The sequence below is a fragment of the Prionailurus viverrinus genome, unplaced genomic scaffold (assembly GCF_022837055.1).
Source record: "Prionailurus viverrinus isolate Anna unplaced genomic scaffold, UM_Priviv_1.0 scaffold_33, whole genome shotgun sequence".
Taxonomy (NCBI): Eukaryota; Metazoa; Chordata; class Mammalia; order Carnivora; family Felidae; genus Prionailurus; species Prionailurus viverrinus.
Genome location: NW_025927604.1, coordinates 6,938,070 through 6,953,773, shown reverse-complemented (window position 1 = coordinate 6,953,773; position 15,704 = coordinate 6,938,070). Strand labels below are relative to the sequence as shown.

General features: G+C 40.7%; 1 protein-coding gene and 1 non-coding gene across 3 annotated transcripts in view; one reads left to right on the top strand and one right to left on the bottom strand.

The window, feature by feature from the left end:
* Positions 1-15,704, bottom strand: part of CPSF3 (cleavage and polyadenylation specific factor 3) — a 39,495-nt gene that overhangs the window by 294 nt on the left and 23,497 nt on the right. For both annotated transcript variants that reach the window (XM_047845266.1, XM_047845267.1), the window contains exons 12-17: positions 12,659-12,767; positions 11,360-11,458; positions 9,873-9,967; positions 8,281-8,368; positions 3,574-3,643; positions 2,314-2,410 (exon numbers count right to left, since the gene is read on the bottom strand). In XM_047845266.1, coding sequence (XP_047701222.1) covers positions 2,314-2,410; positions 3,574-3,643; positions 8,281-8,368; positions 9,873-9,967; positions 11,360-11,458; positions 12,659-12,767 — 558 coding nt within the window. The remainder of the gene's footprint in view (positions 1-2,313; positions 2,411-3,573; positions 3,644-8,280; positions 8,369-9,872; positions 9,968-11,359; positions 11,459-12,658; positions 12,768-15,704) is intronic.
* On the top strand, positions 2,628-2,700 carry TRNAK-CUU (transfer RNA lysine (anticodon CUU)). The gene has a single exon. It is a non-coding gene; the product is annotated as a tRNA-Lys (tRNA).

Below are 15,704 nucleotides of genomic sequence, written 5' to 3'. Positions count from 1 at the left end.
GGGAGGCCACACGGACTCTCAAGAACCTGCACTGCGACACCGCACGCTGGGGGGCAGGTGCCTGGATGCAGTTTCCCGACAGCACAATGACTGGGTCTAATTAGAGATGTATTTTGGAGAAAAAAAGAATAAACGGACAATCTATGGTGAACTATGTTTACTTCAAAGCCCATATTCTGACCCAGTAAATGATACTACAAGGAAGTTAGTCTTTGTAATACAAATTACTGAGCTCTGGATGTGCTCGTCTGCTCAGCATTTGGAAGCTTTTTTTTTTTTTCATCATTTGGTATTAAATTTGATTTAGGCTTACAATCTTCTAGTTATTTCTCAGCTACAAAACACTACAAGCTGCTTTATTTATTTTTTTAATGTTTATTTTTTGCGGTGCCTGGGTGGCTCAGTTGGCTGAGTGTCTGACTTCAGCTCAGGTCATGAACTCGTGGTTTGTGAGTCTGAGCCCCGCGTTGCCCCGCGTTGGGCTCTGTGCTGACAGTCTCCCTCTCTGCCCCGCCCCTGCTCGCACTCTCTCTCTTAAAAGAGACCTGGAGTTCTCAGTGAACTCTCTCGTAGAGAGAGAGAGAGAGCGCAAGCGGGAGAGGGGTACAGAGAGAGGGAACAGAGGATCCAAAGCGGGCTCTACAGTGACAGCAGTGAGCCCGATGTGGGGCTCAAACTCACGACCTGCGAGATCATGAGCTGAACGGAAGTCAGATGCTCAACTGGACTGAGCCACCCAGGTTTTATACGCTGTTTTAAAATTTTTTTATCATACCATAAATATTGTTCATATCAAAACTTAGTAAAGAAAAAAAATAACACCCTTATTCTATGACGTAATGATAACTACTGTTAGCATTTCAGGGTATAACATTCCAGACTTTTAGCTATACATATATTTTCTTTAAAACCAAATGGGGTAATTTATCATACTTGCTATCTTGTAACTGTTGTTTCCACTCAATAATGCAGGGGGACACCTATGCACATTAGTCACCCATATGGCCATCTTCCTGATGGCCTGTATATATATATACTTCCCGATATATACAGTACTCCATGTATAAGCACACACCATACACATACTCTATTTATTCGGTTATTTTGTTTACTGTCTCCCACTCTAGGGATATTTTGGTCTCTTGCAGTTTTGTTTATATTATAATCACTGCTAAAATGGAAATCCTTGTATATATATCTTTGCTCTATTTTATCATTAACTTGTCTAATTATTTTCTTCATTTAAGTCCAGTTAAGTGTAATTGTAGACAAAGGCATTTTTTTTTTGAGCCTTTCATGCATATCACCAAACTGCTCTGCAGAAAGAACGTGCTGTATCATTTAAAATCGCCTCCCCGCCCCAAACTGCACCTGAGAATAAACTTCCTGTTTTCACCATCACTGGGTCACAGCACTCTTGTTAATAATCTGTGCCCACATGATCGGCAAACAGTGATATTTCATACTTTCAGTCTGTATTTCCTCTAATTATTAGTGGATTGGATCTGAACATTTGTTTCCTGTGTTTGCTGGCTATCCATATTTCATCTCTAGAGATTCACTTGTTTATGTTCTTATCTTATTTTTCTACTGGGGTAAGATAAACTTAGTGTCTCCTCAAAGCATCTGTATAGTTACAGAACATAAAAGAAATTTAAAACATGTTATTTGCTTAGAACTGTTTTAATCTTCAAAACCAAGCCCGCAAGGAAGATATACTTATTCATTTATGCTTGTGGAATACTTATGTGGGATCTGTGGTGTGAGACCAGAGCAGGCTCGAATCCTATTGTCTGGAACAGCCACTTGGATCTTGCTGGTGCAAACCAGAGAGCGGCTTCTCTGAAAAAATCTAAAATCAACCAGATGCCAAACTAGAGAAAATGCCGGGGTGGATTCAGGCCTCTCGTGGAACAGGAAGACAATGCGGGAATACACACATACCGACGTGTGCTGTGCAGTGCCACGCAAGAACACTTAGAGAGGATGGGAAAGAAGCAATAAAGTGGGGTGCCCGCCTGGCTCAGCCGGAAGAGCACCCTACTTCCGATCGCGCTTGAAGTTGTGGGTTCGAGCCCTGCACTGTGTGTCGAGATTGCTTAAAAAATAATTAAAAAATAAATAAAAGAAAAAGCAAGAACGTATGACTTTACGTATAGTAACATAAACCCAGCCTGTGAAAAGCATATGTAGGAAAAATCTGGAAGGACACGTCAGAATGGAAAAGTGTGCTGTCTGGTGTGAGACCAGATCATTTTTGTTCTCGCTTTCTTTCCCAAATGTCTTGATGTGTAGGAAGGAGCAGTTACATACCCGTGTCTCCAGGTTTATATTAGCAGTTTTTCCATCCACTGTGACACTGAGAATGGAACCGTCTTTTACACTTACACAGTCTTCTCCAAATATGTCCCTTAAGACAAACAAAGATGCACATTAGTACAAAGTACATTTACAAATAAGTCAAGTACAATTTTGTATACTGAGGGAAATTGAAAATAGCCCCTAATTCCAAAGTAGACGACTTCTATCTATTCCTGAGATGTACTTGATGTAACTTCACGTATTTTGTTAATTTTATAAAATGAATAAGATCCACAGCTATCATTAAGAATGCTTGCCTCAGGGATGCCTGACTGGCTCAGTCGGTAGAGCATGTGACTCTTGATCTCAGGGCCATGAGTTCAAGCCCCATGTTGGGCCAAGGGCTTACTTGAATCTTAGTAAGAAGCTCCTTCTACACAGAAGGAAAACAAGACACATGGAAGGGATCTGAAGCCCCAGGGCTGGAAAGCAGCAGAGCCGGTATTCAAATCCAGGTATCTAGTTAAAGTGGCTCACAAGTCCACAGGCTGTCTGCCCCTGTGAATCAGTTCCAGAAGCCTCGGAGTCAAACTATTCACTGAGCATCTTTTGTGTGTCATCTTCCTAGTGACAGAAGTCACTAAGACACTGCCTCTGTCATTGAGAAGCTACAGTTTTTTATTTGTTTGTTTTATTTTAGAGAATAAGAGAGCACGCACGAGTGGGGAAGAAGGGAGTGGAAGGGGGAGAAAGAGAGGGAGAGAGACAGAGACAGAGACAGAGACAGAGAGAGGGAGACAGAGAATCTTAAGCAGGCTCCATGCACACCTCGGAGCTCAATCCCACGACCCTGGGATCATGACCTGAGCTGAAATCAAGAGTCAGACACTTAACAGCCACCCAGGCGCCCCTCAAGGAGCTACAGTTTAATCATTAATTTGCACATCTGTCCCCATCAGTTACAGGGGCTCCTGCAACAGCAGTCCAATCAGCAGGCTGGACACAGGCAAGAAAAGGCAATCAGCGAATCTTCGTCAACTATAACAGAAATGGCGGACCACAGAGGTCAAAGGTATCTGGAACTCGCTAGAGTGTTTAGCTGGAAGGATGCAGTTCAAGCCACGTAACAGACACAAACTCAGACATCCAGAGCGGTCAAGTAACCTGTCTGAGCCTCACAACCATTAGTGAGTCAGAACTAAATGCCGACTGCCTCCTCCCCGCCCTCTGCCTTGCTCACCCTTGTGGGGCAATAATTGAGGCAACACTTACTGGAGCATGATCTCCAACCTTTTGCTATAAACGTGCATTTCTAATTTTTTAGAAACCTTCTGTACTGCACCTGGGGGGGAAAAAAAGCAAGAGTTCAATTTCCAAATTCTTATTTAAAAGAATTCCCGAGTCAGTAATCTGAACACAGTTATCGATAAGGTAGTTAACTACGGAATCCTTCAAGTGACCAACACTCCATCTACCTGCTGCGGCAAACTGCTTTTTTGTTCTTGTTAAACAAAGAACCACAAAAGGACATTTAAGATGATTTCGAATTTTATTTGTAATGTTTCTCAAACTTTTCCACATTTCCTTTGTGAGTGAAGTGAAATCGTGACTCCAGGAGTTCTAGGGGCACATCCATGCTCAGAGATCTCTGAAGTTTTTGCTTTACCTAAAACATTATACAAATTTAGCACTGTACTATATATAATGCACCTGTAATGATTTTACTAAAATTAATATTTAAAATCATTTGCCAATTAGGGGGTACCTGGCTGGCTCAGTTGGTGGAACGTGTGACTCTTGATCTCAGGGTTGTAAGTTCGAGCCACACACTGTGTGTAGAGATTACTTTGAAGAAAAAAATCTTTAAGAAATGGAATGAAATAAAACGACTTGTCAGATTACTTAGCTTCCCCCTCCCAAAACAATCTGATGGTTCAGGAAGATGATCTGGAGTTTCAAGTGTGCCCAGGGACATAACCATCTCCCAGGCTATCACCAGCAATAAAACAGTACAGAACTATCTGGCCATTCCTTACAAAGTTATTTTGCCATAAAAGGGAGTGAAGACTGATTCATGCTACAGCGATGAACCTTGAAAGCATTATGCTAAGTGAAAGAAGCCGGTCACAAAAACCCATGTGTTATAATTCTATTTATATGAAGTGTCCAGAAGAGGCAAATCCATAGAGACAGAAAGTAGATTAGTGGTTGTTTGGGGGATTATAGCTAGAGATACGGTGTCTCTTTGTGGAGTGATGTAAATGTTTTAAAGTTGACTGTGGTGAATCTACTCTCTGGAAGAGTCAAATTGTCATTTCTTCTAAATTACTCTATAAGTCAGACGATAATAACTCTGATTAATTTTAACTCATGAGTCTTTTTCCTTTTTAAAAAATGTAGATATTGGGTTGTCTGGGTGGCTCAGTCGGTTAAGCGTCCAACTCTTGGTTTCAGCTCAGGTCATGATCTCACAGTTCGTGGGATTGAGCCCCGTGTCGGGCTCCGTGCTGATGGTGTGGACCCTGCTTGGGATTCTCTCTCTCTACCCTTTTCCTGCTTGTGCTCTCTCTCTCTCTCTCAAAATAAATATTTAAAAAAATGTAGATCTCATTGACATAGAACATTATAGGAGTTTCAGATATACAACATAATGATTTGATATTGGTATACATAGCAAAATGATCACGGTAAGTGTAGTTAACCATCCATCACAACACACAGTCACAAAAGTTTTTTTTTCCTTGTGATGAAACGGTTTCATGAGTTTTAACTAAATATACAGCAAACCAGATGCCAGCCTAGAAAGCTATATAATAAAACTTTATACTTCAATTATGATCAATGCTATTAAGTATCATATAAGCACTTAACTGACATGTAAAATCTCATAAAAGACAGTATTAAAAACATTTAAGCCATGAAACTATTAAAAGAAACTTTCAAAAACGTGAGTGCACATGTATGTATATTTGCATATTTATTACTAATATTTAATAAGCTCCTCAGACACCTAAGATTACACTGTGTATAATGTGAAATCATAGTTCTACACGTATAACTGCCCTTAGTAGTGTGTGTGTCAAAACAGGACACAGGTGCAGAAGAATGTAATGAAATGTAAGAACATAAAATAATATATTTTGAAAAATAAGCTTTGCTGTGCGTCCTCGTCCTCAGTGAGAAGGGATACAGAAACTGAAGTCGGGGCTAAACACACACACACAGACACAAATACAAGTTTCCAGAATCTGAACCCAAGTGTCAACAGGCTAAGAAATTAAAGGGGAGCGAAATGCTAGCAACACAGAATCAGACTGTTCACAGAAGTTGCCTCTCAAATAGACTTGGCAAACTTCTGGAAATGGCCAGATCGTGTTTTAGGCTTTGTGAACCACACGGTCTCTGCTGTAACTACTCAACTCTGCCGTGGCTGCTCAAAGAGCAGCACTAGACGGTATGTAAACAAACGGGCATTGCTGTTTCAATAAAACTTTATAAAAACAGGTGGAGGGCTGGACGTGGCTTGTGGGCCTTAGTTGCTGACTCTGTTCTAACACGTTAAAATACCATGTTTGGATACGACAAAGTCAATTCTTGCCACAAGAAACGTACAGAATGAACGTCCTTAACTGCCCCATGTGCAGCAAATGAAAAGAGGGAGTGTGTCAGTCCTTGTAATATTTTCCAGATTCTGAAGAAGCAAGTACTACCTAGTAAACCCTGTCACTTAGCCCTGAGGGTGACAGCAGGGCTCCATGCTAAGGTATCACTCCCTGAGTCACTCCTTGGGTCACTGTCTTCTCTCTTTAAAATTGATCTGTTTTCTCTCACCCTCTGTATCTAACCCAGCAGGAAATACTGCTGGCTTGATCTTCGATGTATCTCCAGGATCCAACCACTTTCTGCCACCAGCACCACTCCCACCCTCCCCGGAGTGCCACCTCCTACCTGCAGGGCCACAGGAGCTCCAACCTGAAACATCTGCTTTCTTACTTGCCCTCCCCAATCTCCTCTCAACGAGCACCACAGCAATCCTTTAAAAACCGTACAGTATAACCCACTTTACTCAGACTACAAGCCCAAAGTCCTTCAAATGGCCCACAGAACCCTACACGTCTGCCCCCACTCCAAACCCCGTGAGGCTGCCCCAGCGCTAACATGCTAACATATCCGCTCCTAAAGCATAACAATCTGCTTTGTTTGTGGTACCTGAAGCACTTAGAAGAGTACCTGCCAAACAGAAGGTGCTCAATCAGTATGTGTCAAATGAATATGCGAGCACCTCACTACTCCAGAAGAAAATAGTATCCTTTTCATGTAACACAAAGTAGGCAAGAACGAGGGAAAATAGGCCAGCCAGCTAATTTAGCACAAGAAACTCATGGAAAAAAACCTATTCCTACTTGTCTGCAATGAACCTCTGCTGAAATGCCCAGAGGCTAATTTTAGGGAGAAATGTTTATATAATTATTGTTACTGAAAATGGATCACTAATAATAGTTACTTCTGACTCAACGACCATCAATCAGAGTGAAGGTGCATTTTCGTGCTGGATCAGAGCACTAAGACAAATACCCGGTGTAAGGTCAGACCGGTCTAGGATGGCTCACATGTTCCTTCCCTACAACACAGACGGGAAATACGAAGCCCGGCCGTGTTCTCAGCAAAGTGGGCATCAACACCGAAAGGTGCGCCCACGAAAAACCCCGCGTGTGATCCTTGGGTTCTTGTCCCCTGCGCTTCGCTCCGTCCCTTGTTCCGCTGCTCCTAACTGCTGTGCCACTAATTAGTGGTGGCCTCTGTAAAAGGTCCCCCCTCCTACACCCCCCCCCACCCTGCACTTCGTCCTTTACATTTGTATCACCTAAGATAGGCAAAATGTAAAACCGTCAAATAAGAGAAAACTGACCACTGCCTTTAAAACTGTTCTGGCTTGGGCGTGTTTTGTGCTCCAGGGCAGAGACTGGGACGCTGAATGAGCATCCTGTGAGAATCCGAGCTGGATGTTCTCCTGTGGCCTGTATAAACACACAGCTCCCTCCCCCACATTAGGTGCACACAGGGGGATCCATTACCCATTGATTCAATTAAAACACATGATGAGTGGTGCCCAAATTGAAATTTTTAGTGTTACTCAAATTCAAATGCTTACCTCAGATGAGTAATTTACACTTGTCTAGGTATTTATTCATTCCAGAATTTAGTTGTTATAAGAAGATGCATTGTGAACTATTCAGCTAAACATTTTTTCCTTCTGAAATCAAATACTACTAACCCATTTTTAATTTTTAAAAATTTTTTTATTTTAAGAAAGAGAACTATTCTATCAGAGAACAAGATCTGAGGCTAGGAGAGGGGTACAGGCTGGCCTTTATTTCAGGCTGGCCCCTGAAATTCTTCTGGGTGACTTCCTCCCATAGTAGCAAAAAGGGCTACTTTATATGCCAATGATGCATACCTTAAGACATGTTTACTATTGATTTATGTATAAAATAGAATAAAACTATGAAGAAATAACACAAAGGTATCTTTACTAACACAAAGATATCTTTCTTTGACTGAAAGTTGCTACGTACCAAGAAAACAAAAAGTGGTTGCAAAATTGTCCTATAGAGAGATTCCATTCAGTTCAACAAGTTTTACTAAATACGTATAAGGCAGCATTATTTTTTACTAGACATGCTGGCTCAATTCAGCAATACTTTGGAATTTCTGTTAAACTGTTTTTAAGAGGACTATTACTACGGAATTTTATCTTTGTGTTCATGGCAACCAGAATTTTGGCAATAGCACAAGTAAAGACCCAAAACAGAAAGTAAAATATTAGTAATCTGCATTGTCATACATATATTGTATCTTAAAGGTGACAGGAAGGGGAAAATCAGATTTCAAGTTCTAGGACTCTGTCTTCTGCTTTTTAGTTCACAGACCACGGGAGAAGCCAAAGAATTAACTGATAAAAATGAAATAATGTTATACCTTTCCTGATTTTCGGGTTTGACTGAACTTCCAGGATCACGGTTGTTACTGTATCCGCATACATATCGTTGGAAGGGTTTGCTAACCACTGGGAAGCAAAAGGCAGAATTAGGAAGGTAGGAATACAGCTAACCACAAAAGACTGTACATATGGGACTTCTGTTTCTAGCATTTTCACTGACATTAACTAATTGTTTCCTAAAACTAATAATGCGGGACTTCTCTAATGTCCTACTAATAACAATAGTAACATGTCCTGAGCACTTCCTCTGCGGCAGGGGCCTGATATGCATTCCCTCATTTAATCCTCCTACCCAGCACCTTCGTCTCACAGAGGTCACTGGTGTGAGGTGACCGGCGGGGACTGCTGGCAGCAGGCCGAGCCCTAAGCACCATGTTTCAGAAGCACACCCAGTGCCGGCACAGGGTAGTATCTCTAAACATGTACTTTTGTTTCTCACACGAAGCCGAAGCCTAGGACCCTGACACTTGTGCACATGCTGGGTGGGTGTTCCAAGATAGTTTTCCAGGCCTGCCAGGTCAGGGAGAGAGCAGGTGAATTACTTCAGGAACACGTGCCTTCCCTACCTGTTACCTTTTCAAAAAGGGCTTTTACAAGCGTTGTGAGGCACTTGAAAACCTTTCTCTGAGACGCTCTTGGACATGTTAATTCCAGGGAATACAAGTACAGCATTTAGTAGAAAGAGCTAAATGAACGTCTCTGATAATTTTTCCCTTTCCTAGGGGAGTAATGTTTATGTATTATTGTGTCTGACATCGTGTTATAGACAACTACTCCTTCTGACACTTTCTTCAGTTACTTTCATCTTTATGAATCAAATTTCAACTTAAATCCCAGAACTGCAGTGGAACCCGAGTTGGCAGATCTTTTTTAGTTTCAAAAAATAATGTGTATGAACAAAATAGCGCACCATCTAGCTGGGAAATTTACATGCAATTCTCCCTGAGGCAGAGAATGAAACCAGGCACCCCCCTGGATGATTCAGTTCGAGGATTCACTCTAAAAGTCCTTCTTTGAACCGGACAGATGCCAAGCTATCAAAATCAACCATCAAATTAATTTGGTGTCTGGGTTCCAAATTCCACCTGTAGGAATTGAAAATTCTAATAGTAGAAACCACATTCAGTGGTTTCTAGCCTTTGTGTATTTGGGTCATTTCAATACTGCTTATTTGAATTTTCAAAATTCCACTGTCTTAAAAGTGTTAACATGACAAGTCTATTTGTTTCAATGTAACAATTTGATTTTTCTCTTGAGAATGTCGGATGTTCTGATGTAACTGAAGACATCCAGGGCCATCACAAAATTAGTTGAAACTTCTCATCTGAGAGACCTATACTCACTACACATGCTAAATATTAAGCCTTAATTTAATACTAGTTTTTATGTTACTAGAACTACATAGAAAATGCCCAGCGAGGTCATATTTAAAGCTGGTCTTGGAAAAAAAAAACATGCATGGATATATTTTCCAGTAATTTTTTTCTTAAGAACAAATTTTCTCTACAATTGTATGTGAAGTCTTAAAACTTTTTTCCCCTCTTTGTTTAGGTAAATGATCTTATCTTACTTCTAATACCACCATTCCTGGTTCCTGTATTACAGTAATATTTTTGAATACTTTCAGAGCAGGTTTTTCTTGAATTTCTAATTCTTCCACATCACCTGAAAAAAGGAAGTAATATTAAGATGTATATAATTTTCTGATAATCTTCCAGAGGCATCATTATTCCTTTGTTTATAGAGATAGCTGAAATAAATCTGATTCACAATGAAAAAATTAATTACTCATTTGAATAGTGAGATTTCAAATAACTAAGTAAGTTTTATGTTGATTGCTTACAGCAACTGAAAGATCTCAGCATGTATTATAAAAATTCATATAATGAGGCAGGATTTACCCGGGACATGAAACATTTTATCAGTTGCAAACTTTGGTGATTGTTAAATATCTGTGTTTACATAAGAGATTTAGTCACTAGCGTCTTAATATTCCACTAGTATCTTAAAATCTGACATGAGACCACTCAACTACTGCCAATAGTCACTTCTTCCTTCTGTCTTCATAAGCTTAATCATTCTTTAGGGAAATTCTATTGTCTAAGAGGAGGCTTTTCTGGTCCTCCCAGTCACCTCTTAATTAAGAATTAACTCAGACATATTTTATCAACTTTCTATGTTATAACCTGTAATTCTCATGTGAAGATCTGAAGCAAAAAAAAGATTTTCTTTCTACTGATTTATTTTATAGTAATATTTTGCTGTTTGAATAATGAAGAGCACATTAATAGAAAGTAATTTAAATTGTTCCCACTTTGGGGTGCCTGGGTGGCTCAGTCTGTTGAGTGTCAGACTTCGGCTCAGGTCATGATCTCACAGCTTGTGGGTTTGAGCCCCGCATTGGGCTCTGTGCTGATAGCTCAGAGCCTGGATCCTGCTTCAGATTCTGTGTCTCCTTCTCTCTCTGCCCCTTCGCTACTTGTACTGTCTCTCAAATATAATAAATAAACATTTAAAAAAAATTATAGAAAAAAAATTAAAGTGTTCCCGCTTATTAGAGGGCATCCACGCCTTTTAACTTAGTCATTGCCTTTCATTATGTTAATACATAAAAATCTAACTCAAATGATCTAATATGAAAACAGAATAGGTTTACTGTTTTATTGGCCTTTGGCCAGTGTTCGTGTGTTCTTCTAAAACCTGCCGTATAGACTGGTACTGATGGAACCAGAAAACCTATTTTCACTGAACAAAGAAAAGAGATAGATGAAATTTAGAAGAGTAAACTCAAGTGGATTTTAAACATGAGCAGCAAAGGTTACTGATATTTTTAGAATTTTCAGTGGATCAAAGCTAAGAAGTATAATGCAATTAAAAAAAACTTAGGAGTATATTTTCAAAAATTTACCCAAAGGTGATAACATGTCCAAGTGAAGTGCAAATAACATCTGTGCAATTCTGAGACAACAACCCAAATGGAACAGTCTCCTTTCCTGGGTATATACTTCTCTTACTCAAAAGCAGAAAACAATTAGGTGAATTTCAATAAATACCCACCTGTCAACTTCTGTAGCTGGTAATAGAGCAAATTAAAAGGACCAGTATACGGAATGGCTTGGGTCTGTTTCACAGTGCTCATGGCCAAGTCAGTATAATCTGAAGAGGAAATTAGAATAGATACACTTTAACAATACTGGTCGCAGAAAATAGAGCCTGTAAACATATACACGAGTAGAGAGAAATTAAAGCAAAGTAAAGGAGAACTTATTTTTGAGAAAGCTTAGAAGATGCTCCTTAATTGGTTCCTGCTCTACATTCCCCCCTTAACTCCCCACAGCCACCCCCCACTAGTTAGCTTCTGCTTCAGCCGTAAGAAAGCAGCCTCACTGCCCTCAAAAAATCAGGTCCCTGGAGATCTCCGAGCCAGGGCACCAGCTGTCCTCTGCTTTCTTCTGGGCCGGGCAACCCCGGCAATCCTTCACCACCTGCCACAAGGGCTACCTGGTTTGCAAAACTTGTTCCGACTTGTCTGGGTCCGTTCTCTCCTCATGCACTTACCATGCACCTCTCTGTCACTCATCAGTGCTGGGACTAGCTCTTGACAAGGCTGCACCTCTCCCTAGACAGCCTTCCAGGGGCTGGCACCATGCTCTGTAGCATACCTTTAGTCCTCCAACGCCTGGCACAGTGCCTGGCACAGAGTAAGATCCACTAACCGCTGGATAGAGACCAAGTTACACTCCACTGTGTGATGGGCTAGAAGCTGACAGCTGGCCCAGCTCAGATGAATCCCTAAACACTGCTATTTCTTCCTCCTTCGTAAGGTGCTCATACTCTGTTATGGCTATCTGCATAAAACTGAACACCGTTACTGAAGATAATAATACCATATTTACTGTGAAAGCAGTGATGGCTCAGCATTTACACAGGCACACGACATAAAGGCCCAGCAAGGAATGTACAACTATAGGTCACAAAGACCAGAATGCGTGTGTGTGTCGGGGGTGGGGTGGGGGGGCATTCAAGTTTACGTTAGAAAACAAAAGTACCAGGACTCCACTGTAAAAGGTGGAAAACAGGCTTGTAAAGGGTCAGCAGGAGCATTCAACCTGTCTTAGAGGTCAACTTATGTTCCCAATTAAGAAAAAAGTTATTTTGCAAAGAATTCAAACATTTAAGTAGTTCAAGGAAGATTTTTTTTTTTTTCCCCCGTAAAACTATGTGGATCATTAATTCATCAATTTCTATTTTATTATTTGGCTGCTACTTAAGATTTGGCCATTAGTATGAAAAGTTTTCACAGATTTTCTTTCAATATTAAAATACCTGATATTTGATGTTTAATAGTATACTTACTGGAGAGGTCACAAGGAGAAAGTATGTGATAATTAAAGTTTCTTTTAACAAGTATTCCTGAGACCCGCTGGCCTTGTTCTGGTTTTTTGTCTGCTAAAAAGCCCATGACCTATTATTAAAAAAAAAAAAACAACAAAAAAACTTGAAAAAAACAGAATCTTGGAAAATGCAATTATTTAGATATTCAATCACAATGATGACCATCTGACATGTGAACCATGAAAATGACATGAATTTTAACATGAAAAATAAAAAATGTTATACAGGTCTATGATGAGGACAGGAACAGAGCCACCAAGAGACCAAAGGCAAGAGTCACGGGGCCGATCTGGCAAGAAGAGCTAGGTTCGGTTCAGTTCCAATCAGTTCAGCAACCAAGTAAACGTATAGGTGCTGGGGCCTCCGAAAGCTGTCAACAGTTGTAATGTGGTGGGAAGGCTGCAGGTGCAGGCCAGAAATGTACGTGCTCCTGCACGCTGGTTTAGGCCTCGTACACGGTGAGCTCCCTCATGCAAAGGTGCAAGTCTATACTGGGCTCAACACTAGCAGAGGAGGAGCATCTTTGGATAGAGAGGTCAATAAAGATAGGTGATATCTCATCAATAAAGATAAGATCTTGCCAATATCTGTCCATAAAGACAGGTGTTGAAGAACTCCTACGACCAAGGGGCAAGGATTTTTAGAAGAATGGTTGCTCAAAAACTAACAAAACCAAATACCTTACAAGCATGAAACCCAACTTTCTTAAATGTAACTGGTCTTCGCTACTAATAAATGAACCCAAAGGGGAAAAAGCCAGTGTATTTCATACTTGTTTCCTCTCATCAAGTAAGGACAAAGAGCAGCCAGGCAGTGATAACAGTGTTTGCTCTTGTAACTGTATGAGGGGACAAGGCTCCACATCAGATGATTTGTCAGGGTGACTTCTCCCTTAAGTGCTGGCGAGGTGATGAAAGGAGCACTGCCCCCAGGAGACCGATCTTAAACACAGGGATGGCCCGGATGCCGAGAAGCTGGGTGAGCTTGTCTGCCTGCACACGAGCACCTCAGAGGGCAAGACCGAGACAGCGAGGATTCCTCCGACTTCGCCCGCTGCGGCCGGCTGTGCCGAGCGCGTGGTTTCCAATGTGCTGATTTATTAACATACATACAACTGGCTGGCCTGACACATGTACAAGGTGAATGGCTTTTCTGATAGTTCTTTGTGGATCTGCTTCCCTTCACCTACTTCTTAGTTTCTGTTTTTCACCGTAAGTAAAGTGACTGCACTTCAGAGAAAAAAAAACTAGAGCTAATGATTTAAGTAACCACACCTATGGCTGAAATCACAGAACCACATTCTAATACAAAGCTATATTTGGTATATCAATACCTGTACAAAGAAACAGGTATTGACAACAGTTTCTCTATGCATATACACAAGTTATATATAAGTGACATACACATCTATATGTGTTCCCAGTTCTGTAGTTAAAACTTTTTAAAATGCTGCGTACTGTATTTCTTGAAGATTTATAATGCATAATGGCATAATAAAACCCTGAAAAGTCCAGCGGTAAAGAAAACAGCTTATTTTTGTTCAACTCCACTTCTCCTAAATAGTCTGACTATAAAACCTCTCCTCCCTCCATCTCAACCAGCAGAGTCTGGGAAATCAGCTCTTAGATGGCCAACTGAATACATTTTCCTATAGGTGTAAGATTGCTTCCATTAAAAAGTTTTGTGAACAGGAGTCAATACAACCCTCTGTTCTTCTCTGGCAACAAAAGCCTCACGTCCTAACTTTTTCCCCCCTCAAACTCAACTGCAAGGAAGGATATTCATCAATTAGCCTTCTTATATCTGGCTCATTATATATTAAAAGAATTGCTGTAAATTTGCTCATTAATACAGGTCTGATATTTAAAACTTCAGATAAATCATTAAAAAGTTTCCCTTAGAAGTATCTTAAAAAAAATCTTAACAGAAGGGGTGCCTGGGTGGCTCAGTCGGTTAAACGTCCGACTTTGGCTCAGGTCATAATCTCACAGTTTGTGAGTTCAAGCCCCGCATCGGGCTGTCTGCTGTCAGCACAGAATTGGCTTCAAATCCTCTGGCCCCCTCTTTCTCAGCCCCTCCCCTGCTCACACACACTCTTTCTCTCTCAAAAATAAATAAACATTTAAAAGAAAAAAATCTTCACAGGAGGCAAAAATGTGGATACCTCATAGTATCGCTCTGAAGTCTCAGGTAAGATTTTTAACGATTTTATTTATCTTTTTAAATGTTTATTTATTTTAAGAGACAGAGATAGAGGGTGAGCAGGGAGGGGCAGGAAGAGGGTAACCGAGAATCCCAAGCAGGCCCTGTGCTGTCAGTGCACAGCCTGACTCAGGGCTTGAACTCATGAACCATGAGATCATGACCTGAGCAGAAATCAATAATTGAACGCTTAACTGAGTCACCCAGGCGCCCCTTTAACTATTTTTAAATTCTGAAAATACTATATTTCAACATCAAAAAAGGACAAATTTTTGTAAGTTCCATCATACCACATATGTTTAAAGACACAGACCTATCTATCTTTACATTCTCTGGGAGAAGGACCAGTAGACATTATACTGTATGAGATGTAGTAATAAAACAGTAATGAATTTCCTTCCTCAGACACAGGAATGAAAAGGAAGTGGAGGTGTGGTTTAAAAAGCTATCAAACGGGGCGCCTGGGTGGCGCAGTCGGTTAAGCGTCCGACTTCAGCCAGGTCACGATCTCGCGGTCCGGGAGTTCGAGCCCCGCGTCAGGCTCTGGGCTGATGGCTCAGAGCCTGGAGCCTGTTTCCGATTCTGTGTCTGCCTCTCTCTCTGCCCCTCCCCCGTTCAAGCTCTGTCTCTCTCTGTCCCAAAAATAAATAAACGTTGAAAAAAAATAAATAAATAAAAAGCTATCAAACTCAACTGCATTAAGATCTAACATACTTGAAAATTTTCTATGTGAGGAAATGAACTAGAAGAATCAGAAGAAGACCTAAAAGAGCATAAGGAAACAATTCCTTCAGTTCCTTTTTTT